Source organism: Elephas maximus, chromosome 16, assembly GCF_024166365.1.
Source record: "Elephas maximus indicus isolate mEleMax1 chromosome 16, mEleMax1 primary haplotype, whole genome shotgun sequence".
Classification (NCBI taxonomy): Eukaryota; Metazoa; Chordata; class Mammalia; order Proboscidea; family Elephantidae; genus Elephas; species Elephas maximus.
In genome coordinates this window covers 24,514,697-24,541,073 of record NC_064834.1, presented here as the reverse complement: position 1 = coordinate 24,541,073, position 26,377 = coordinate 24,514,697, and the positions used below count along the sequence as shown (strand labels likewise).

Below are 26,377 nucleotides of genomic sequence, written 5' to 3'. Positions count from 1 at the left end.
ATAACGAATGGGTATCCTAGCCTCCCATAATGTTGAACACAATGTTTTTTTAGGGAAAGAATCATTATAAACTCTTGAGTTTAAACAAATGTGGTATGTTATAAACCACTGCAATTGTTACGCTTATTTAAGGTTAAATTTTCCCATCTTTGGTCAGTGAGAGTCTTTTCAAGTTAGCTCCTGAATCCTCCTGGCCTGAACTTAGTAGTCTCTGGTAGATTCCTTTCTTCTGGCGTAACAAAATATCCCAGGGTCGTCATTACCATTTCCTGCAGTAGACATGAGAACATATATCCAAGGAATAAAGGTATTTTGGGGTGGAAAATAGCATTCAGAGAGAACAATCTAGGTGCTAGGGGTGCTGCAGTGCAATGGGTTTCTCATTATATACGCCTTCCTGGCCCTGGGTTTGTAGTTCTGTCATGATGATTTACTATGCAATAATTTTACAAAGGGATTTTAGAGTTTACTATGCAAAGAACGTACATAAAACCCTTTCAGGGATTGGACAGTTTACTATGCAAATTAGGTGACTTGTGGCCTACTGAGGGTACTGGTCTGTTCCTGGTCTTGGTGGGAGGAGTAGACTTATAAAAGGGCTAATACCACTTAGGTTGGTGGGGGGTCGGGGAGGGCTCACTATCATCAAGAAGAGCCGGGAGCAGAGCACATAATTTGGACCTGAGATCCCTGCCCTGGGAACCTCCTAGACCCAGGAGAGAGAAGATGGCAAGAAATGGTGTGGGACAGCGAGAAGCAGCTGAGCAATAGCAGAGCCTGGGGACAGTAGGCCCAAGCGAAGGAAGACTGAGAAAGAACTCCAAGCTGTCTTGGTTGAAAGCTGTCATGACTGAAGAATTGTATGCCACCTTCTGAATATATCCAGTTATTTCCAAGTTGATTCTGATCCTGAGTTGTAACCTGTTACTTTCTCCAATAAACCACTTAAATGTGAGTATGGTCTGTGAGTTCAGTGTGATCAGTGCAATGAATTATCAAATCAAGCAGAGAAACGGTGCCATGGAGAGAGCAGTTGGTGTGAGAACAGATAAAAAGGTTGGAAAAAACTAAGTCCACTGCCATCTTGTTGATCCCGACTCATAGTGACCCTACAGGACAGAGCAGAACTGCCCTATAGGGTTTCCAAGGCTGTAAATCTTTATGGAAGCAGACTGCCACATCTTTCTCCTGTGCAGTGGCTGGTGGGTTCAAACCACCCACCTTTCAGTTAGCAGTTGAGCACTTTAACCACTGCCACCTGGGTTTCTTCCTAAAAAGGTTGCAGAGTGGAGGTATGTCTGTCCTCTACCTCAGGAATCTGTTTTGGACTGATCTTGATTCTCATTCCTCCCCCTAAGTTTAGAAAGGTTCTGTGGCCACTAGATTACAGGTGCTCCTTACTTCGAGTTAGTCTCTTTTTCTAGGTCTTTTATAGTGGTCAGGATTAGTATAACTTCATACTAACACTTTCAAATAAAATTTTGCAGGGTTTTTAACTTCACTGATCTTACATTTCTCACTCACTTCACCCATACTGAAAATCCTGTTATACAATGACACTGACATAATTAAATTCATTTGCTCTGTAGCACAATACACATACCAAACCAAACCCACTGCACATACCAAAACCAAAAAACCAAACCCGTTGCCGTCAAGTCAATTCCGACTCATAGCAACCCCACAGAACAGAGTAGAACTGCCCCACAGAATTTCCAAGGAGCGCCTGGTGGCTGAGCTGCTGACCTTTTGGTTAGCAGCCATAGCTCTTAACCATTACGCCACAAGGGTTTCCACTGCACATACCAAAAACCCAAACCAAATCCAGCGCCGTCAAGTCAATTCTGACTCATAGCAACCCCACAGAACAGAGCAGAACTGCCCCATAGCGTTTCCAAGGAGCACCTGGTGGATCTGAACTGCCGACCCTTGGGTTAGCAGCCGCAGCACTTAACCACTATGCCACCAGGGTTTCCACTGCACAAACAGCAGTCTAGAAATAAGTAATACCAGCATTACAATTAATGAAAAACATTTAAGACTTTTATGCAGCTCTTTTTGTCCTCTGGGTGTAATCTACTAGGAATACATAATCAAATTACTGTGTTTTAGTCACCTGAAATAGTTCCTTCCTATGGTTATGTCACTTAGGCTTTTTTGTTTCATTTTGCTTTCTCTTTTCAGGCTTTGTATTTTTAATGACTAAAATTTGTTTTATAATAATATAAAACATTTAAATAGTTTCAAAGTCACATTAAAAAACAGAGTATATCCAGAGAAGTCTAGTTATTCCTTCTATCCCTGTTCCCTATAGTGGATTAAGTAGTTGCCATGGAGCCAATCCCAACTCATGGCCACATGTGGCTAGTGGTTAACCTTTTGGACAGTACAGGTCTAGGCTATCTGGAAGAATAAATGGAATATACTTTAATCTATTTGCCATAACTTTTTTCTTGCAATCGGGTTTTGATAATGATTGGGGAGTTCTACCGAAATTTGGAGACAGAGTATTTTACATTAGGGCGCGTGCGCACACACACACACACACACAAACCTATGGAACACAAGGCGTGGTTAAGATCCTCTTTAACCTAGCACATGTTTGAATTAATGGCCATTCCATCTTCATAAGGAAGTAGATTGAGGAGTGGAGACAGAATCTTCCTAAAAGATTCTGTCTGCCCCAAAACAAACACAAGTAAGCAATACAAGTCCCCAAGTGTTATGTCCCAAATTTTGGCTATTAAAGTATTTGTCTGTATCTGTGCCATAAAAAAACCCTGTAATTCTACTCCAGTGTATCTACCAAAAAGCTATGTACACTCAAAGGTCTGCATGCACATATTTAGAAGGATATTATTCATGATTGCAAAAAAAAGAAAACAACTTAAAAATATTTGCAACTAGTGACTGGATTAACAAAATGTGGTACAGGAGTCATACAATTAAATATTATTAAGCAGTTAAAGAACTGAAATACTGATATCAACAACGAATCAATCTCATAAAAAACATTATGCTAAGAGAAAGACGGCAGACACAAAAGGCTACATATTATATGATTCAATTCATGTTAAATTCTAGAAAAGGCAAACTATAGTGACAGAAAACAGACCCAGGGCCAGGAGTGGGGACTGATGGCAAAGGGATTTGAAGGAATGATTTGGGGGATGAAAATGTTCCAAGTTTTATGTGGTTATATGAGCAAACACATTTGCAAAGACTATAAAGCTGTACATTTAAAATAGGTAAATATTATTGCATAAAACTTACATTTCAAAAGAGCAGTTTAATAAAACTAAATTAATGAACAGCCAGAAAAAAGGTTTTAGACTGAATTATTTTAATAAGTTAACCTTTTTCTTAGTCATCAAAGTAATGTAGTTTCAAGGTAAATACTTCAAAGTAGTTGGAAATTATTGATCTTTTGATTACAGATAGTGCCAAAAATCATACTTACTTACCATTGTGTTTTACACTCAGTGGAAACGTCACAAATGCATATTACATTTAATTTGTAATATATCAGGAGTTTTTAAATACATTAAAAATCCGTTGCCATTGAATTGATTCCTACTCCTAACGACACTACAGAACAAAGTAGAACTGCCCCATAGGGTTTCCAAGGATCAGCTGGTGGATTCAAACTGCCAACCTTTTTGGTTAACAGCCAAGCTCTTATCCACTGCCCACCAGGGCTCCTTTCAAATACATTATTTCAATGTATTTTCACTATGGTTGTTATTTTAACATATGAAAAAACTGGTATTATAGAGGTTAAATTCCAAAGCTTCTTCAAATAAGGGTTAGGACTAAAATTGAAACCTGGAAACCAAATCCACCGATGAGGATTCTAGGATGCTTTCTATTACTTAACAGTGATATTTTTATAACGGAGATTTATGTGCATCTGTATTCACTTTTTAATTAAAAAAAAAAATTCACTGAGCTATTTTAACTATCAGTATATAGGTCCTCCTTCCCTACATGCTTCCATTCAAAATTTTCTTGCTTGATCCTTCTTTTGGCAAGACATAAAATCCTTTGTTGTAGCACTGCCCACTGCAGAAATTAAAATGTAGCACTACTAATTGTATCTTTAAAAAATAATGACAATAATACCAGAAGAGTTACAATTTTAGCAAAACAGAGTATGAACACATCACGCTTCATCATACTTTTCTTGGCTATTCTTTAATATTTATTCTGCCATATAACATTTTAAAACATAATTCCTGAAATCTTACTACAATGAGCTCTGGAATAAGAGCAAATATTCACCATATCCTCAAGCTCTTCTCTGAACTTTCTATGTTTGCCTTCTTGTTTTAAATGAAAGCTGCCTTTCCTGAAGACAGTGTTTTTTCCTGGCACCCTCTCAAGTATGACTGTTTTTGCTCCCAGGCCCTTTATACTACTAGGTCTGGGGTTGGAGTAGGTTCCTCTTTATTCCTTACTGCAGAGACCATTCTCCCTTCCTGGTCATTCATTCTACTTCAAACTCGATTCCCCCAAGGTTAAATACTTTCTCCATAACCTCAATTTCAAACACTTCGTTCTCCTGTGTTTCCAGCTCACACTTGACCAATTCCTTAACCCAGTCCAGGACCTACAGCTTTTCACTGTCCTTTTATTACGCTGTTATAAAATAAATAAAGCTAATAAAAGCAACCTGCCAAAATAAAAATGAAAATTATCTGAGGCAGGGTATCGACTTTTGAGTTTTCCTAACTTTTCCAAGAGTAAACATGTTCAACCACTTTAATAAGACGAAAAGTTTTTAAAAAATAAAAAAACCAGTTTAAGAAAATCACTTTTAGACAATTATTCTTATCTTTTCTTCATCTCATTTACTCTTCCTTTAAATCATTTTCTAGGCAAACTGAGAAAACTTATATTTAAAAGGCTAAGAATGGCTTAAATCACTATACAGTATAAAGGTAGGAGTCAGTGGGGTAAGAGAGAATGTTACGAAAGTATGCCAAGGCAAAAAGATAAAAATCAGCCAAGTCATCATTTATCAGAGCTGAGATATTTGGAAACAGAATTCATCACAGTGTTTAAAAAAAAAAAAAAAAGAATGGAGTACCTATTATTTCCTTAAAACGTTGTTTCATGAATTCTCTCATTAAATCATTAAGTTATATACTATTCGTTTTATTTTAGAAATGAGGAAGCAGGCTTAGAGGATTAACTTACCCAATGTCACATCAAAAAAAAAAAAAAAGAAAAAAACCCCAAACCCATTGCCATCAAGTTAATTCCAACTCATAGCAACCCTACAGGACACAGTAGAATTGCCCCATAGGGTTTCCAAGTAGTGCCTGATGGATTCAAACTGCCGACCTCTTGGTTAGCAGCTATAGCTCTTAACCACTACGCCACCAGGGTTTCCGTCATAAAAATACAAACTAGCAAAATTAGGATTTACTCAATCTGTCTCTTTTAGGTAACAATATCGTCTATTTGACAGAAAACAATTTTGAAAAGCAATGTTAAAAATTTCATTGATGATATAACTTTTATAAAATCTAGATGTATATTATTTCCAAGTTCGAAAAACTGCTAGTAATAAGAAACAAATACTTAGATAATATTCAGCATTATGCAAATATATTTCTTTAACTTGGAAAAATATACCATTTTGTAATTAAGCAATTTTTCCTGTTTTTTGTTAGCTCCATGATTTTAATAACTTAAACATATTAGAGCTTATCTGAAAGTGAATTAGGAAGTTTCTCATAGAGAACATCTTCCCGTATGTTTATAGGGTATCCCTAAATCCATTACATTAACGTAGAGAAATGAGAAGCATGCTTCATTCTTAAGACAGAGAATGACGCTATACAACCTTGAAACCGTAAGTCATAATAACACTGGGATATAAAATAAAAATACTGACTAGTGACACTGAAAGTTTTCATTTAAAATGCTTTTATAGGTAGATACATTATTTATGTAAACAACTCAACTAATAAACATTTAAGTTACATGGCAATTATCTAAATTTAATGCATCTTTTAAAGAACTGAAAACAAAGTAGTCCTAACAAGGTTTTATTTCACTGAATGCCCTTACATTTAAAATAATAATAATTATTATTATAGCAAAGAAATATTTTTATTAGGTGAAATTATTTATTCTAAAACATAGATTTAGAGTTGCTGAGGAAGACTGCAAGTATAAAAAGTTAAATTCTCTAGTAAAGAGGTTAAGAAACCCAATCCATACAACCCACTTCTATTAAAAAAAAAAAAAACTTCTATACGAGACAAATAAATGCATTACATCTTAGAAAGGTTAACAGCTGACTTACCATCTTTCCAAATTTCTGGAATAAATAAATTTCAATGTTACCAACGAGAAAATCTAGCACATAGACTTTATATTACTATTTTTACATAGTTATATAATCCTACATTTTAAATAATTTCCTTAGTTCGGATAAAAGTATTATTACAACAAAAACAAAAGACAACTATTAAAAAGCAAACCACACCAAACCCGTTGATGTAGGGTCAATTTCGACTCATAGCGACCTCATAGGACAGAGTAGAACTGCCTCATAGTTTCCAAGGAGCACCTGGTGGATTCGAACTGCCGACCTTTTTGGTTAGCAGCCATGGCTCTCAACCACTATGCAACCAGGATTTGATTACTAGCCTGTACAATTAGCTTTCTTCCCTCCCCTAGCATAGAGTGAGAAGCCATGGTGGCTCAGTGGTTAAGTGTTCAGCTGCTAACCGAAACTGCAATAGTTCAAATCCACTAGCTGCTTGCTCCACGGAAGAAGGTCGTGGCAATCTGCTTCCATAAAGATTACAGTCTTGGAAACCCTATGGGGCAGTTCTATTCTGTCCTACAGGGTAGCTATGAGTCAGAATTGACTGAGGCACACAATAGAAGAGGAAAAAGGGCTATCTCCTTCTTAACGGTAACATCTGCAGACCGATGGTCAGTTTCTCAAAAAACAAATGAAAACAAAAACTGATTTTAGAATACTACTAAGGTAGCATCCTTAATATAAAACCTAATAGTAATTTACTTCTAAAACAAACAATAAGAACTGGGTAGAGTTACAAAGAACACTGCAACACTTTTGTTAAAGTATCTTTCCTTTCCTCTTGTCTTTTTAAAATTAGTTTTCTGCCAAAAGCCTTTGTGAACACTTTCAGATGTTCTTAATCTATTTTCTCCTCCCAATTGAGTTCTAGCTTTCTGTATGTTACGGTTTGTGCTACCCTAGTAATTCATTCTTTCACTTATCAGATACTACCTTTTTAATTTCTACACTTTCTTTTCAGGGCCTATAAAATACATTTATGTGTCTCTTAAAAATAACTTACAGCACAAAAATAAAAGAATGTATGGAAGATGCTAAACTGTTCAAAAATTAAGCTAGATAGGCTAATCGATGGGTAGATTATGGAAAAACACTGAAAGTGAAGCAGAAGTAGCGAAGATTAGATTTCATAAAATGTTTTTAATTACCTACAACTGTTAGAAAAGCAGGAATTTTCTTACACAATTATATCTGTAAGGTCTTGACTTGGGTGATAATGCTACATAGGTGATATTGTAGAAGACACGGTGGAATGGTATTCAATGTTCTAGATCATCACCTTTCAGGCCATGTATCATAATGCAAAGAGCATATTCTTTGCAGTCAGAATCGTAAGACCCGGAATTATAAAACTTCTTTGAGCTTCAGTTTTCAAATTAGTAAAAGAGAAGTAATAAATAATACTTCACAGGGCGGTTTTAACAGTTAAACAAGATAATGTATTGAACGCACTTAGCAAAGTACCTGACACAGGGTAGGTGTGAACACCATAAATACTGGTCTCTCTTCTCTTTTTCCCCTGACCAAAAACTATAAGTATCTTATAAACACCAGAGGAAAAAATATTTGGCTAGAAATTTGCCACAATGATCAAGATTGTACTGTATTAAAATCTTAGAAAGACAGACAGATAAAATGCAGTTATTCAGAAAAATAGCAAATACGATTTTAAAAAAGACCTTTTTTTTTTAATTAGGAAAAGAGACACACAAACAGCAGATAAACTCACTAGTCTTTCTAACCCCTGTTTTTTATATCCCGTTGTCTAAGCCACACAGTAACTTTTAAAATGTATTTGAGATTTTAATATAAAGAGGTAAAAATGACCTCTTTATATGAAGGATAATTTGTGATTGGAATACAGTAATAAATCTCTACAAAGTATCTCTCAAAATCAGACATAGAAGAGAGGTTACCGAGTAGTAGAGACCAGAGACGCAAGACATCAAGAAATTCATGAACCCAAGAGTGATAATGGAATTTGGGAAGAACAATCAGAAGCAATAAATATAAATATTCATAAATACATAATAGAAATTGGCCTTATGAGAATGTTTTCTTAATAATAAATTCTGAAGTGACAGAGAGGTAGTACAAAGAAGTGAAAAGAAATATCAACTAAGTTAAGGCTTGTTCTAAGTCCATTTTTTAGGAAATGTGATCCAAAATACATGTCCTTGCTATTTACCAGTTGCAATGGACAGCAATCAATATAATACAGTCCTTGCTCCCAAAGAGGTTCATAATCCAGAATTATACTTCAAAAGGACTGCAAAAAAAAAAATTTGGATAGGGATCCTTATAAAAATACTATCACATAAAAAAAAAAACATAGCTTTTAAAATTTAGAAGTTTATAAGATACATGTATGAACATTGTCTAAATTCATTTTCAACATCTCAGTTCAACCCTAATGAAGCAGTATTATTACATACGTTTTATAGGTGAGAATCCTAAGACCCAGAAAGATAAGTGATTTATCCAACATTACAAAGTTAATATTATGTCAGAGCCAGAACTCAAATTTCTGCCTACATTTATAATGCCACCAAAAACCAAAACCAAACCCAGTGCCGTCGAGTAGATTCCGACTCATAGCAACCCTATACACATACCTCCAAAAGGAAATTATATCCAACAATATAATGGAAAAGCAACAGGTACACTTTGTAATTATACAGATGTGAAAAATTCTGTTACGAAACGGGGAGACATTCCCTAAGAAAGTATGACCTGTAATAGCAAGAGTAGTATCTTATCAATATTTCATTTCCCAGGGCCTGTCAACAGTAGGAATTTAATAAATACCAGTGAATTGAATAAATAAAGGGGATAAGTGACGGAAACAATGTGACTATCTATAGAATTTTCTGATGTTACATTTTAAGAGAACATATATAAATAATGAAAGGAGGGAAACAACTAAGAATGTTTACAAAATAATATGTTAAATCTTCTAAGAATATTATCAGAATTATTTTATAAATAATACAGAGGAACAACCAAAAAGGCCCGCTGGCTGTATAAAAGTAAGAAGATGAACTAAGAAGAAACAAGAATACAGCATGGGAAAGATGAGGTAATGTTAACAGGTGCAGAGACAATAAAGAACTACTCACACCTCCTGTTCTGCATCCATCTTCTCCACCAAGGAGAACTGAGTAGAAAACTGGAAAAGGTAGAAGAAACATAGTTAAAAAGTAAATGAAGTTGATACGGAAAAAGAAGACAGTAAAGAGAATATCTAAAACCAGTAAACCAGGTGCTGGCCACCCCTTTTGTATCAGAGTAGAACCGTGCTCCACAGAGCTATCAGTGGCTGATTTTTCAGAAGTAGACTGCCAGGACCTTCTTCTAAGGCATCTTTCTGTGGACGGAAACATCCAATCTTTCAGTTAGTAGTAAGTACATTAACCGTTCGCACCACACAGAAACAAGAGAATACCTAGCAACTTTGACGTTAGTTTTTGTTTATACAGCCTAAAATAATCACAGGCCTGAATGAGGTATGCAGCTCTAATGTCACAGAAAAGGAAAACAATTTCTAAAATCCACTGATTTAAAAAACGGAGAAAAAATTTTTAAGGGAAATATATATCAAAGAAATATAGGACCTCAGTTAGAAAGGCTCTTGACAATCCATTAATACTGATCTGTATCAAAAATCTAAAAAATATTATCTGCAAGATGGTGTGTAAACATTAAAAAAGATTATCACCAAGAGCCAATTTTATTTCACTACAAGTGATACCAAGCTTTTTCTTTTCAAATAAATTTAATGTTTTTAGGTAGATTAGCATAGTTTTATATACACTACTATCTTGATTTTAGCAAAATATCGTGTAAAAATCCTCAAACTATATTTAGGAGTAAAAAATGAAAACATATTAATAATAAAAGGCTAGAGTCAACAAGTTCAACCCACATGCTCAGAGCTCCCAGTCGGCTTTTTACTGTTACACTATTAAATATGAAGGGTCAGAAAGGATCACCAGATATTTTGTTTGAGGGAAACATGTAAGACAAAAGAGACTAAAACACACAAAGAGAAAAAAAGTGACTGGAAGAAAACAGACTTTGAAGGGAGAAAAGGGGGGAAAATAACAATATTTTCAATGAACCTAAAAGAAAAATAATAATCAAAAGACAGAACTGGATGCTATTAAAAAAAAAAAAAGGACTATTTGGAGAACAAAAAAAGAGCTTTAGGAAATTCTACTATGATAGCAGAAATGAAAAACTCAGTAGAAGGTCTGGAAAATAAAGTTTAACAACAAAAAGAATGTAAGAGAGAAAAAAATCAAGAAAAAAGAGGCCCAGTACTATCTGACATCCCAATATAAATATTCCAGTAAAAAGGATAAAAAAAAAAAAAAGAAGGCATCAAAGAAACAATTGAAGAAAATTTCCCCAAACTGAAACTCGTATTTCCAGGCTGGAAAGCAAGCCCACCAGAGCTAAGAACAATGGATGAAAATTGATGTACATCTATGATGTCGGTAAAATTTCCAAACACAAGTGATCTCACAAGATTCTTTCACATAAAAGATCAAAAGGCAGAATAGCACCTGACTTCAAAAACAATATGAGAATCTTGATAACATTAGAACAATGCTTTCAAAATTCAGAATTCTATATCCAGTTAGACATGAGTCAAGTTTGTGGGTAAAGATATTTTTACATGGCCAGGCATCAAAAAAAATGTCATAATAGGAAGTCCTGCAAGAAAGTATTGGAGGATATACTCCACCAATACAAGAGAATAAACCAAGGCATGGAATCCAGGAACAGAATACAACAAAAAAAGAAAGGCAAGTGAATAAAAAGGATGATGGTGAAGGAAGATCATAAAAGCTCTAGAGAGGCAGTCCAAGCAGTAGTAGTATAACGGTCTCAGGGAAGAGTTCTTAAAGAAGGGGGCGGGGGGAGAAGATAGGATACTTAATGCAATTGAATATAGTGACAGGATTTTATACAGTTTGGGAAAGCTCTGATTAAATCAGTGACAAGTACACAGAAAACTAAATAAAGAAGGAAATGCAAGACAATTACTATTAACCCCCCCCAAAAAACAATACTTTCCAGGAAATTAAAAGTCACCACACAACACTAAGTAGTCAACTAAAATTAGTGTTTCTATAGTCATAATAATGTAAATATCAGGTATCCATCTAACCAAAGTTGAAACTATATTCTAAGTATGGGGGGGGTGTGTGCAAGTTTTTATACTCTATCTACTCTTCATATTTTAGAAACATAATTTTTAAATGCCGGTTTTTATGTTCTCTTTCCTCACCTATACAGGTTACTTTCAGAAACACCTACAGCTTATTAAGAAGAATTATTAGCATTTTAAAGGAATGGTCACTGAGGAACCACTAGTAACCCTGTTACATATTAAAGACACCATGGACAGAAAGCTCTAGGAGGGATGGAACTATGTCTGAGTTGCTCAACATAGTTTCTGGCACCCAGTAAGTCATCAATAAATACTGTCCAAATAAATGAATAAATCAGATAAGGAACTGTCTTATCCTCTGGAAATATTAAAAGATCTCACACCCCCTTTCTAAATATCTGAAAGCGCTGTTGGGTACCTGTTAGAAAAAAACAAAGACTAGTAATCCCTAGGTATTTCTAATTTAAAATACATTAATCAGTTAAAAGTAACCCCAAAAGGCCATATATCATTTCACCTAGACACAAATTTAATTACACATACTTCATGACTTTTGTGCAGAGGAAATTACTTATTCAGTGAATGAACTTAGCTGAACAAAGCAGCATGTGCAGCGCAACATATCTATGAATTTCTCTAAGTCAACACACTTTTTCGATCTCTACAGTTCTACTACGTTTTGTAGGGTTGCTACAAGTCAGAATCAACTCAATGGCAATGGGTGGGTTAGTCTAGTATCAACCAGTATTTTAGAGAATAAAATGTATCAAAAAATAATTATGAGCCCAGAAGACGGAAAGGGCTACATAAGCCAGAGACTAAGTCAGCCTGAGATCAGAAGAACTAGATGGTGCCTGGCTACAACCGATGACTGCCCTGACAGGGAACACAACAGGAGGGAGCAGGAGAACGGTGGGATGCAGACCTCAAATTTTCATAAAAAGACCAGATTTAATGGTCTAATACTAGAAAGACTCTGGAGGTCATGGTTCCCAGACTTTCTGTTAGCCCAAGACAGGAACCATTCCCAAAGCCAACTCTTCAGACAGGGCTTGGACTGGACTATGGGATAGAAAATGATTCTGGTGAAGAGTGAGCTTCTTGGATCAAGTAGACACATGAGACTATGTGGGCAGTTCCTGTCTGGAGAGAAGACGAGAGGGCAGAGGGGGTCAGAAGCTGGCTGAATGGACAAGAAAATAGAGCGTGGAGGGAAGGAGGGTGCTATCTCATTAGGGGTAGAGTAACTAGAAGTATATAGCAAGGTGTATATAAATTTTTGTATGAGAGACTGACTTGATTTGTAAACTTTCACTTAAAGCATAAAAATTTTAAAAAAAGAAGTACCGTAAATAAATAAATACTGCTAGTGAAGGAAATGAAGAGAAAGTGAAGAGACAGTAAGGACACGGCAAATATCAAGGGCTACATGAGGAACTGGAGATAGGTTCCCTAGGGGTTCAAAGACACAAAATTAACAACAGAGCCAGGACTAAAAATCAGACTCTTCTAATCTAACAGTCTTTCCCATATATCATATTGTTCCTCTTTCAGTAAGCACCTTTTTTTTTTTCAAGAAAAAATATCCTAGCTTAAAAACAGATTTTATATAGATTTTGATAATGTGTATTATTTTTATATTTTATTATAAAAATCTGGCTATTGTAGATTTTTCTAATACTCACCCTAGAGTACATTTATTGGACCATATAACTTCTTCTCAGGGCCAGGAGAACTACAGGTGGCTAGCAGTGAACAGTGAGTAAGAATAAGCCATGTCTTCCAATATGAAATGATTCCAAGCATTTTCAGGCCCTATGACAGTCAACTTTTAGCCAGGCAGGCTGTATAGTTCAAACATCACAGCATTAAAATAAGTTAAATCTAAAATAGGCTATCATCACAACATTTAATGAGTGGTTTTAGAAAATAAAGCAAAAACACATTTAAATTTTATAAAGTTAAATACACTTCTCAACACAAAACTAAAAGTCATCAAAAGGATTTAGACATGACACACACTATACTTGACAAACTATGAAAAAGTTTTGATTTTTTAATCCAAGTTTATTACTTCCAGAGGTAAAACTCAGAAGGATATCAGTGATAACTGAGTTCAACTGCTCTTCTCCAAAGAGACAATGCTGTTTAATACTATCCTTAGTTTACCTTCAGTTCATTAACTTTTTCATCAATTGGAGAACCTTGAGAATTGACATATGTATGGAGTCCTAAAATTTATAGGACAGCCAAGAGAAGACCTACCCAGATGCATGAAAACTGAGTTCTCAATACTCCACACAACACTCTCATTTTTTCTATAGCCTCATATGCAAAGCCAAGGAAGAGAAAATGGAAACACATCAAAAGACAGACATGCTTTCACCCAAAAAAACATAAAAATTGAAGGTATTATGAGAATATGATTTTAACTCTATAGAACCAGTGAAGGACAAGAAGGAGGCTGAGGAAAAATGAAAAGAGTAGATAGACCAGAAAAATAATACTGAAAAAGCTCAAATCCTACAAAGAATAAGCAATAATCCACATAGTGAAGAAACAAAACAAACTTTGGAATACAGTGTGTTTTGCCACTCAAGCCCAGGATACAGCAAATGTTAGAGCATTATTTTCGGACAAATGTGACCAAATAAAACAAACATGTTATTAAACAATAATACAGAGGATCACACCCAGAAGTGTCCCTATGAAAACCATTATCTTTTATTCATTTCTACAAACTTTAAGGGGGTAGCAACAATGGGTGAGAAAGGATACCATCAGTGTGATGCAGACTGTGTCAAGTTGGCTGTGCCATGATTCTCAATGTGATCACTCCCATGATGGATCTGCTGTGAGTAGCCCATCAGTTGAAAGGAAGTTTCCCTGGTAATACGACCTGCATCTGAATTATAAGAAGACATTCTGGCTTTTTCCTCACTCTGAATCCTGTGGCTGCCGCCTGTTTATCTGACCTCTAGTTCTTGGAACTTGAGCTATCTGCTTATCTGCCGATCTTTGGATTCGTCTATCTTCACAGACTGTGAGCGGAGCCCTGCTCTCTGGCCTGCCAATCTTGGAATCACCAGCCCCTGTGGCTACGTGAATCGGGAGAAGCCTCTATCCTAATCCATGGACGTGGGATGTTCCAGCCTCTATAACTGCGTGAGCCATTTCTTTGATACAAATCTCTCCCTGTGTATATTTATACACTTTACTGGTTTTGCTTCTCTAGAGAACCCTGCCTGAGACAATCAGGAATTTGTTTTTCCCTCTTTTCTACTGGATTCTCTATTTGTTCACACAAATAAATTCTGATGGGGGAGGAGGAGCGCAACTACCAAAACTCTACTGAACTTGCAGTTCCATTCTCATTATTTTTACCTGGTTTTGGTATCAGGGATATGCTGACTTGAGTCTGGAAGTATTCTGTCTTTTTCTACATTCTGTAATACCTTTATTAGTAGTGCTGTTAACTCTTCTCTGCAAGTTTGGTAGAATTCCGCGGTGAAGCCATCCGGACCAGGGCTTTTTTTGTTCTTGGAAGTTTTTAATGACCTTTGCAATCTCTTCTTTTGATATGGTTTTATTTAGTTGCTTTACCTCTATTTGTGTTTGTTTACGTAGGTAGTGTGCTTCCAGAAATTCGTCCATTTCTTCCAGGTTTTCAAATTCGTTAGAGTACAATTTTTCGTACTCTGATATGATTCTTTTAATTTCAGTTGGATCTGTTGTAACATTGCCCATCTCATTTCTTACTCTGGTTATTTGCTTCCTCTCCTGTTTTGCTTTTGTCAGTTTAGCCAATGGTTTACCAATTTTGTTAATTTTTCAAGCAACCAGCTTTTCGTCTTGTTAATGCTTTCAATTGTGTTTCTGTTCTCTATTTCATTTAATTTTGCTCTAATTTTTATTATTTCCTCTCTTCTGGTGCCTGTGTGTTTCTTTTGTTGCTTTCTTTCTATTTGTTCAAGTTGTAGAGATAATTCTTTGATTTTGGCCTTCTGTTCTTTTTGTATGTGTGCACTTATTGATACAGACTGACCTCTGAGCACTTCTTTTACTGTGTCCCAAAGGTTCTGGTCAGAAATGTTTGCATTCTCATTGGATTCTATGAATGTCTTTATTCCATCCTTGATGTCTTCTATAACCCAGTCGTTTTTGAGCAGGGTGTTATTCAGTTTACAAGTGTTTGATTTCTTTTCCTTGCTTTCTCTCTTGTTGATTTCTACTTTTACGGCCTTATGGTCCAAGAAGATGCTTTGTAAAATTTCTGTTTTAGTTTCTGCTAAGGCTTGCTTTATGACCTAATATGTGGTCTATTCTAGAGAATGTTCCATGTGCACTAGAAAGTATACTTGGTGGCTATTGGGTGGAGTGTTCTGTATATGTCTGTGAGGTCAAGCTGGGTGATTGTGGCACTTAGATCTTCCGTGTCTTTATTGAGCTTCTTTCTGGATGTTCTGTCCTTCACTGAAAGTGGTGTGTTGAAGTCTCCTACTATAATTGTGGCACTGTCTCACTTTTCAGTGCTGTTAAGAGTTTATGTATCTTGCAGCCCTGTCATTGGGTGCCTCAATATTTAATGTTTATATCCTCCTGGTATATCGTCCCTTTAATCATTATATAGTGTCCTTCCTTATCCTTTGTGGTAGATTTAACTTTAAAGTCTATTTCGTCAGAAATTAATATTGCCACTCCTGCTCTTTTTTGATTGTTGTTTGATTTTTTTTTTTTCCATCCTTTGAGTTTTAGCTTGTTTGTGTCTCTTAAGTCTAAGGTGTATCTCTTCAAGGCAGCATATGGACAGACTGTAGCTTTTTAAATCCATTCTGCCACTCTCTGTCTCTTTATTGGTACATTTAGTCCATATACATTCCACATAATTATGAATAGGTATGAGTTAGTGCTATCATTTTGATGTCTTTTTTCTGTGGGTTGTTGACAGTTTCTTTTTCCCACTGAATTTTTTGTGCTGAGTAGTTTATCATTATAAATTGTCTTTTCCTCTCATGCATTGTAGATGATTTTGTTTCTGAGTCTCTATTTTTCTCGTATTTTGATGAGTATGATTGTTAGTCTCTATTGCATTACCTTAATATTTACCCCTATTTTTCTGAGTTTAAACCTAACTTTTATTTCTTTGTATTGCCTTGTCTTCCTCTCCATATGAAAGAACTATGACTATATTTCTTAATCCCTCTTTATTGTTTTAATGTTGCCTTCTTGTACATAATGACATCGCTGTTTTCCTGTTTTGAGCGTTTTTTTATCTTGATTTATTTTTGTGATTTCCCTATCTGGGTTGACCTCTGATTGCTGTCCAGCGTCCTAGCCTTGGGTTGATATCTGATATTATTGGTTTTCTAACCAGAGAACTCCCTTTAGTGTTTCTTATAGTTTGGGTTTGGTTTTCACAAATTCTCTAAACTTCTGTTTATCTGGAAATGTCCTAGTTTCGCCTTCGTTATTGAGAGACAGTTTTGCTGTATATATGATTCTTGGCTGGCAAATTTTTTCCTTCAGTGCTTTATATAAGTCATCCTACTGCCTTCTTGCTTGCATGGTTTCTGCCGAGTAGCCCAAGCTTATTTTTATTGACTGACTCTCCTTTGTAAGTGGACTTTTCATTTATCCCTAGCTGCTCTTAAAATTCTTTGTCTTTGGTTTTGGCAAGTTTGATTATAATATGTCTTGGTGATTTTAAGATCTACCTTACGTGCAGTTCGATGAGCATCTTGGATAGATATCTTCTCATCTTTCACAATATCAGGGAAGTTTTCTGCCAACAAATCTTCAACAATTCTCTCTGTATTTTGTTATCCCTGTTCTGGTACTCCAATTACTCATAGGTTATTTCTCTTAATAGAGTCCCACATGATTCTTAGGGTTTCTTTTTTTTTTTTTTAATTCTTTTATCTGCTTTTTCTTCAAATATATTGGTGCAAGGTATTTTATCTTCAATCTCACTAATTCTGCCTTCCACTTCCTCAATTCTGCTCCTCTGACTTTCTACTGAGTTGTCTAATTCTGTAATTTTAACGTAATGTTAATCTTCTAAATTTCTGATTGCTGTCTCTCTATGGATTCTTGCAGCTTATTATTTTTTTCATTATGTTCTTGAATAAACTTTTTAATTTTTTCGACTGCTTTATGTGTGTGTTCCTTGGCTTATTCTGAGTATTGCCTGATCTCCTTCCTGATGTCTTGAAGAGTTCTGTATATTAATTTTTTTGTATTCTGCATCCAGTAATTCCAGGAAGGCACTTTCATCCAGAAGATCCTTGATTCTTTGTTTTGAGAGCTTGTTGAAGTGATCACGGTCTGCTTCTTTATGTGTTTTGATATTGACTGTTGTCTCCAAGCCATCGATAAGTTACCATACTAGCTTATTTTATGTTTCCTTACTATATCCTAGCTTCTTGCTTTGTTTTGTTTTGCTATGTCCAAAAAGGTTGCCTGAGTGAGCTAGCTTGATTATTTTTGCCTCTGAAACTCTAACGTCCTGTCACCAGATGGCTAGAGCTGTTACCAGGTATATGAGCCTAGGGGTCCATTCACTTTTCTTATATGGATTCAGTTCAGGTGTCCAGGTAGTTGGCTATCAAGTGTTTGATACAGGCTCTGTCCTACAGTCTTAGAGGGGCAGGGGTAATTGGTGTAGGTACCATTATCTGGTGGCAGCAGGGGGTCATGCTCTGAAAAAGACACCAGGCTGACAATCGTCCCGAGTGTCTGTGAGGAAAGCACGTCCCTGTCCCCTAGAGTGCACAGGTGGGTGGGTTCTGCAGACAGACCTTGGGTACCCAATCCTTTTGGTTGTAAGGACTGGGAGGTACCAGTTATCCTTGGACCCCTGTTGCAGGTGGCTGGATGACCTGAGTGGAGCCACCAGTCCTTAGGCCCCTGATGTGGGTGAGGACCCTGTTTAACAGGCAAAGCGGTGTCAAACATCAAACACCCACCTCTCCACTGCACCCATTCTCGTTATTCTTAAATATTTCTTTTCATTTTGTTTTGGTATAAAACTTCTTAAATGAATGGTTTATATTTGCTTCTCTCACTTCAGTATTCCCAATACTAAAATTAGGCTTTGATTCCCAGGTCTCTCATTAAGGTCATTTCATCCCCTATTTTTCCTTCCATGTTTAAGTAGTAGTTTCCTTTTAGCTATTCTATTGGCTACGTTTTTAAGTATTAAATTTAATATGCGATATACTTAAATTTGTTTTATTTCATCAATGTAAATTCTACTCTATTAGAACTTTTTTAACCGTTAAGATAAAGCATTTAACTTCCCTCCGTCTTTACCCCTTTTACATCCCTATTTATGCCAGCTATAATTTTAGATCATTAAAGTGTCTAACATCTGCATTCTCTTCTACAACAATAGGGTAATGCCAAACTGAAATATCTGCAAACAGCATTTAGATTATGATTATGCTACTGCTCATTGTAGAACCCACGAAGGTAATTCTATTTTTAGTTAAGCTCATGTCCCATAAAAAGAAGTTCAGGTATCACAATCAAATTGGTTGTCTCTTTTCATGCTGCCTGCTCAAAAAATACGCCACATTTTTGTTTGTTATGAAGATCTCTCCTTTAACTTTTTGGTTCGGGTGATTTCTGTTTGTTTTTTCTTAGGGTTGCTTTAAAACAAATTCACAAAATGGGTGGCTTTAAAGAACAGAAGTTTATTATCTCACAGTTTTAGAGGCTCTAAATCCAACTCAGGATTCCCTCTGAGGGCTCTGAGAGAACTGCTCCATGCCTCTCTCTGAGCTTTTGGTGGATCCCAGGAATGCTTGGCATTCCTTGGTTTGCAGATGCATCTTCACAATGTATCTTCCCCCTGTGTTTATCTGCTTCTGTTCTCTTTTATAAGACACCACTCAGACAGTATTAGGACCCACTGTTTTCTGGTATAATCTCATGTTAACCTAACTGATAACATCTCAAAGATCCTATTTAATCCACAACAGCACTCTTCTCAGAGGTATATCCATTACATTATCTATCTTCATCATCATATCAACTAATCATTTTAATGGCTTAACAGTGTTCCACTGCAAGAATGTACTAAAATGTCCTTAATTCCCTTTTGTGTGCCATCCAGTCTATTTCAATTTGCAGTGACCCTATATGACAGAGTAGAACTGCCCCATTCGGTTTTGTAGACCGTAATCTTTGCAGGAGCAGATTGCCAGGTCTTTTCTCCCATGGAGCCGCTAGTGGATTTGAACTACCAACTTTCTGGTTAGCAGCTGAACACTTAACCACTGAACCACCAGGGTTCCTTAACTTGTTCCCTAAGACACTTTTATTGCCCCTAACAGGTTTTTAATTTTTAAATTTTGGAGAACACTTGCAATAATCACTTCCTACTTAAAAATATCCCCTTTTCAGGTTTTCATAACCCTAGATTCTGCTGGTTTCTCTTCTGCTACTTAGTTATCTAACATAAAGGTATTTTCCCAATCAAGGCTTTGATCTTCCACAACTCCTCTTTTATATCCAGTTCTTCAGAAAAATCAGTCTCTCATATTACTTAAACTATCATCTTTATTTTGTCATCTCCCATTCAAAGTCTTACATAAAAAGCAGGTGCTCAAAATCTGTTGAAAGAATGCTAATAGCTCTTAGATTTGCATCTCCAAGCACATACTCTCATCCAAGCACCATTTGTTCATTCTCAATGATATCAATGATACGGGGCTCCATGCAATGATGCTTCATCGTCATCTCAAACAATGCGCAAAACTAACATCATCCTTCCCTAATGAGTGCCCTTTCTCACATTCCTTATATACTATAAAGAATATTTCCAATTTCAAGGTACAATCCTTGAGAATTCCTTCTTTCTCCTCATTCTCCTTTCCCTTAAATTTTTGTCTTTTATGCTCAGGTCATACCTCCTTCGCATATCTCATTGCCCCGTCCCTTTCAATGCCAATATCCTAGTTGAGCTACTAACTATAAGACACAGTAAAATAGTACTGACTGAGGAACAGTTCAAATACTGTTCTACCACTTAACAATCGTGTGAACTTGGGCCAATATTTAACTTCTCTGTGTCTCAGTTTCCTTATATGTGAAAAGATGATGATAAAAGAATCTACTTCATAAGCTCTCTATATAAGACTAAATATTTCTTAACCAATATCTCTGCCTCCAATCATTTTTTTCTCCAGCTTACCTACACTAGTTACTGCCGGACTAGTCTTCCTAGAACACCTCCTTCCCTCATCTCACTTTACTAAGGTAAAAGATATCATGACTACCTTCAGAATCAAGACTAAACTCCTAAGTCTCGGATTTATAGTTCTCCATTAGCTACAATGGAAACCCTGGTGGTGTAGTGGTTAAGAATTACAGCTGCTAACCAAAAGGTCCACAGTTTGACTCCGCCAGATGCTCCCTGGAAATCCTATGGGGAATTCTACTCTGTCCTAGAGGGTTGCTATGAGTCACAATCGACTAGACAGCATTGGGTGGTTTTTGGTTTTACATCAGAAATCAGCACATTATGGCCCACAAGCTGGCCACCTGTTTCTTTATATAAACTTTTACCGGAGCACACCCATCCTCATTCGTTTACATATTGTCTATGGATGCTTTCTCACTTCAACAGCAGAGATGAGTTGTTGTAACAGAGACCTTAAGGTGCCTAAAGCCTAAAATATTTACTACCCGGCTCTTTAAAAAAAAGGCTGCTGATACCTGACCTATTGTTGTTGTTAGCTGCCACTGAATCAATTTCGACTCACAGCGATCCTTGATCTAGTTCAGTCTTATCTGTATTGCTCCCTATACATACATATTTAGCATGTCTAAAATGGAATTTAAATTTTCTCTGAATAGTTGCTCCTCCAAACACCCCTCTTTTTAGTAATAAACATTTATTGAGGCCACACGCTACTCTAGAAACTGCGTTAACAGCAGTGGAAATAAAGCTCCAGCTCTCATGCAGCAATTTTCTTTTGGAGGGGTAGCACAGACTGTTAAATGCTGGACCACCAACTGAAAGGTTAGTGGTTCACACCCACCCGGAAGCTCCTCAGAAGACAGGCTTGGCGATCTCTTTCTGAAAGATCACACGATGGAAAAATTCTATGGAGCAGTTCTACTCTACAAAAAACAGGGTCACCATGAGCTGGAATCAACTAGATGGCAATTAATACCACTACCACCACCAAAAAGAAGAAAGCATACACACAAGAATATGTCAGTAGGTAATAAGTACTATCAAGAAATACAGAGGCGTCTACGATTAGATAGATTGACAGAGGAGTGGGATACTATTTTAAAGATGATAGAGAAGGTCTTTCTAATGAGCTAACATTTGAATAGAGACTTAATTAAGTGAGGAAGCCACAGGGATGTATGCGGGAAACAGAATCTAAGAACAGAGAAAACACAACCTTGACAGTGGAAGTCTCCTTAAATTTTGCACCTGGATACCCCACTGGCCTCACTGTAGCCCCAGCCCTGCTGTCAAGGACTTGTATTCAGAATACACAGTGAAAACGTGTGAGAGCCGAACTCAACAGGACTTAGTTTTTCTACCTTTGTCAAGGTGGAGCCTTACCACTTTTCTTTTGCTCCTTTTAGTGGAAAATATTTGAGTTTTCCTTCTCGGACAGGTTTCCACCTTACTGCAGGTTCTACTGTAAAAAGATCTTCAAATCAAAGATAAAAGACAACCCAATTTTTTAAATGGGCAACAAAAGACCTGATTAGGCACTTCAAAAAAAGGAAGATATCCCAAATGGTCACAAGTATATGAAAAGTAATCAATGTATTACTCATTAAGGAAATGCAAATTAAAATCACAATCAGATACTATTCCATATCCATCGGAATGGTTAAAATTTAAAAGACTGGAAATATTAAGTATTAGTGAAGATATGATACAGCTAGCACTCATACATTGTTGGGTGTGTAACAAGGTACAACCACCTTGGAAAACTGGTGGTTGCCCCTGAAACTAAGTATACAATTACACTATGATGCAGCAGCTCCACTCCTACCAAAAAAAAAAAGGAATAAATGAATCCACAAAAATATACATACAAGAATATTCACTGCAGCTTTATTCAAAAGCCAAGAACTGGAAGAAAAACAAAACAAAAACCCAAATGCCCATCGTTTACAGAACACATAAATAATAATAGATTCATTCAGTGGAACATTACACTGCAATAAAAAGAAGGAACTAATGGTAGATTCAAAAACAATGTTGAATGTATTAGTTTCCTAGGGCTGCTATAACAAATCACCACAAACCAGGTAGCTTTCAACAGCAGAAATTGATTCTGTCACAGCTCTGGAGGTCAGAATTCTGAAATCAAGGTGTTAGCAGGGCTGCATTCTCTCCAAAGGCTCTATGGGATAATTCTTTCTTCTATCGTCCAGTTTCTGGTGGCTCTAGATGTTCCTTGGCTTGTGGCTACATAAGTTCATCTTCTGTCTCTGTCTTCACATGGCCTCCCCTACTTCTGTCTCTTACACGGACACACTATCATTGGATTTAGGGCACACCTAGGTATCCAGGATGATCCCATCTGGAGATCCTTACTTAAATTTGTAAAGACTCCTTTTGCAAATAAGGTCACATTCACAGGTTTCTTGGGTTAAGAGGAGGGCAGATCTGTTGAGGGGGCTACCATTCGACTATTACAGTTTAACCTCAGGAACGTGGTGATGTGTTACAGCCGCTCTGGGAAACTAATAAAATAAATCTCACAGATATTATACTGAATAAATGAACCCATTGCAGGATTTCTCTTATATGAAGTTCAACAACATGCTTATTTCATCTACAGTGATAGAATTCAGACAGGAGAAGATAGGAGTGGTGTAGACTGGGAAGAGGTACTCGGGTAAGTATGGTGTGTCCTGGAAACATTCTATATTTTGATCTTGGTAGTATGTACACTGGCATATAAACATATGGGGGAAAAAATCAAAGAGCTGCGTACTTAAGAGTAGCTGTATCATGTACTTGGTGAATATATGAGATGATTTAATTAAAAGCAGTAAGGAAAAAGATAACACGCAAACACGGTGTACTCACATCAAAGTGATAACCACAAAAAAAAAAAAAAAGCCAAATAAATACCTACTGAATGATTGGCTGGATCAGCTCTATCTTAAGACTTATCTTCAGTGGCTTTATCATTACAGAAGCAGTTTTATCAGGCAGATAGAAAAATATAAGATATAATTTCTATTTACCTAGAGTGGCCTCACCTTCTAATAAACATGTGTTTGTATTTGTCTTAATCAGACAATGGGAAAATACCCAAGACAAGCACTCTTCAATATTTTGTTGATACAGAATAGTCTGTACTTTAATAAGAGCACTTATGTCCTAGAGTCCAAGTCTACTGCTGAACATCAAAATAAGTTATTATTCTATTTGTGTTTTACTGCCTTATAGTATTAAAGATGTTATTTAAAATGTTATTAACATTTTAAAAATAGAACACATACTTTAACTTAATGTGTAGTTTTTTAAGAATGAGTTTTTTCAGCAGAGTTACAGAATAGAGACACATAATCTCATACCGTACAATTGTATATAAAAACCCACTGCCGTCGAGGCAATTCCGACTCATAGCAACCCTATAGGACAGAGTAAAATTGCCCCATAGGGTTCCCAGGGCTGTAATTTTCATGGAAACAGACTGCCACATCCTTCTACTGCAGAGCAGCTGGGGAGTTCGTGCAGCTGACCTTTCAATTAGAGCCGAGCACTTATCTACTGCGCCACTGGGCTCCTCCTAAAACTGTACATAAGTAGAGGTAACTACTAACCAAAAAACCAAACCCAATGTCATCGAGTTAATTCTGACTCAGACGTAATTGTTAGAAAGGAGAAAATCTTACATTTATTTAGTAAAATTGTTGGCTAAGCTCCTTTCTGATGAGAAAAAGGTTCAAATTAGCTGCCTTATACTGCTATATAATTTTTTTCTTCTGCTTTGCTAAAAACCCAACCCGCTAGGAGACAAAAAAAGAAGTCAGGAGATAAGATGATGACAGAAGCTTTTTATGATAAGAAATGTAAAGACAAATAATAAAGCAATTTCTTTAACTTTCACAAGTGTTTAAATTTTTCTCCCTGGATTTCTCCCATTTGCGATGAAAATCAGAGGATTTAAAAATTACAACACCAATAAATCCCGGTTGAATCAAGAAAAATAAAACATTATTGATATGATTCAAACCTGAAAGAGAACCAAAATAAAGAGTGATGATAAATCTTAAAGCACCCACTTTTTACATAGAAATCTGAATTTCTTGTAAGTTTACTCTGAATTTTATATATTCTTCTAAAACAGTTATTAACAAGAAAATTTTATCTACATAATGGTCTCAACTTGATTCTGTGTGTTATATTTTCTGATTTAAAAATCTCAAGTCTAACCAGGTCATCATTACTGTTTCCTCACAGTTTCCTCATGGCTCTTATAATGTACCTTGCCCAGAGATGAATGTGATTTAGAGTTACAAGAAAGATCTAGATGCGAGAAAATCACTTTGTCTAATATTCAACAGAGGAAAATACAAAACAATATTCCAACACTGTAAGAAAAAAGTAACTCTGTAGGATGAATCGAAAAAAAAACAAACACACACAGGTTGGTCTAATCAACAAGTCTTTTTAAGAGTTCTTTAAGAGTAAATTTGATTAAATGCATTTTGACCTTATGTGCTGCTGACTCTACAACCTAATCTCCTCGCAAGATACAACTACTCTCCATTGTTTTAGAAAATGACTTCACGTACAAGTGTGGCAGCATGGGTATGTGTAGCAATATGGACACCTAGAAAATCCCACTTAAGATTTGTTTTCTTCATACAAAGTGACTTTACTAGAAACCTTAGTATCAGTATGTAATATAACAGACATTACCATCCATCTACAGAAAACCCAAAGTCCTTGGGTGGTGCAAAGGGTTAAGGCCCTTGGCTGCTAACCAGAAGGTTGGAAGTTCGAGTTCACCCACAAAAACTCAAAGTCACTGAAAACCCTAAGGAGCACAGTTCTACTCTGAAACATATGGGGTTGCCATGAGTCAAAGTAGACTCTACAACTTGTGATGGTGATAGATAAATCAGATACACTTCATTAAACTTAAAACTTATAAATTTTAGTCTGTTCTATCCATTTTTTAAAAAGTTACTTGCCAGTCTGCTAAATTATATACCCTTTCCTGGCTAATAAATTCTTGTACATGCCTTTTATCAGAAGTACAAATATGAAGAGTTGCTGTGATGAGGATAACTTATTATTAGAGAAACAATTATCTATGTTCTTTATTATAAAACTTTTAAACATGAAACTGTTTTTCACTTGTAACATAACTGATATTTGGCTATTAGTTTGATTCGTGTATATTAAGCAAAATTCTACCACAAACATTTGATTTTTTAAATATTATTTTAGCCAAGTTACTCCTGGAACTCCTGATGTTGAATCTACACTTTAAGAAAAAAAAAAAAAAAAAACTCTATTTTTCTAAGGTAATAGGTAAGCCCATGCCAAGAGACTTAACTACAAATCATAACCCTTTAAAAGAACAAATTGAGTATAAGTGAAAGGCATAAAATTGTTACAAACTGTAAAATGGAACTATGTAAGATATATTGCTTAAACTTTTCTTAAAATAAAATCTTTCTTTCCATTTTTAACACAATGAAAAACAACTGCAATGCCCTATGGAAAACCAGCACCTGCAGGAAAAGATCCAGTATGGCAACTGCTGCTACTGTCAATTCATCACTGAATTCTCAACACCAAGGCACTCCTTCTCCCTTCCTGTACACGCAATCAATGAAGTTGAAGA

General features: G+C 36.1%; 1 protein-coding gene across 2 annotated transcripts in view; it reads right to left on the bottom strand.

Annotated features, from left to right (window-relative positions):
• Positions 1 to 26,377, bottom strand: part of JMJD1C (jumonji domain containing 1C) — a 272,238-nt gene that overhangs the window by 195,578 nt on the left and 50,283 nt on the right. Inside the window, exon 1 of one of the 2 annotated variants that reach the window (XM_049855056.1) lies at positions 9,463 to 9,901. The exons of the other annotated variant lie outside the window; for it this stretch is intronic. Coding sequence (XP_049711013.1) covers positions 9,463 to 9,726 — 264 coding nt within the window. The 5' untranslated portion in view covers positions 9,727 to 9,901. Of the gene's footprint in view, positions 1 to 9,462; positions 9,902 to 26,377 lie in introns of those variants that run through there. 2 annotated transcript variants of the gene reach the window in all.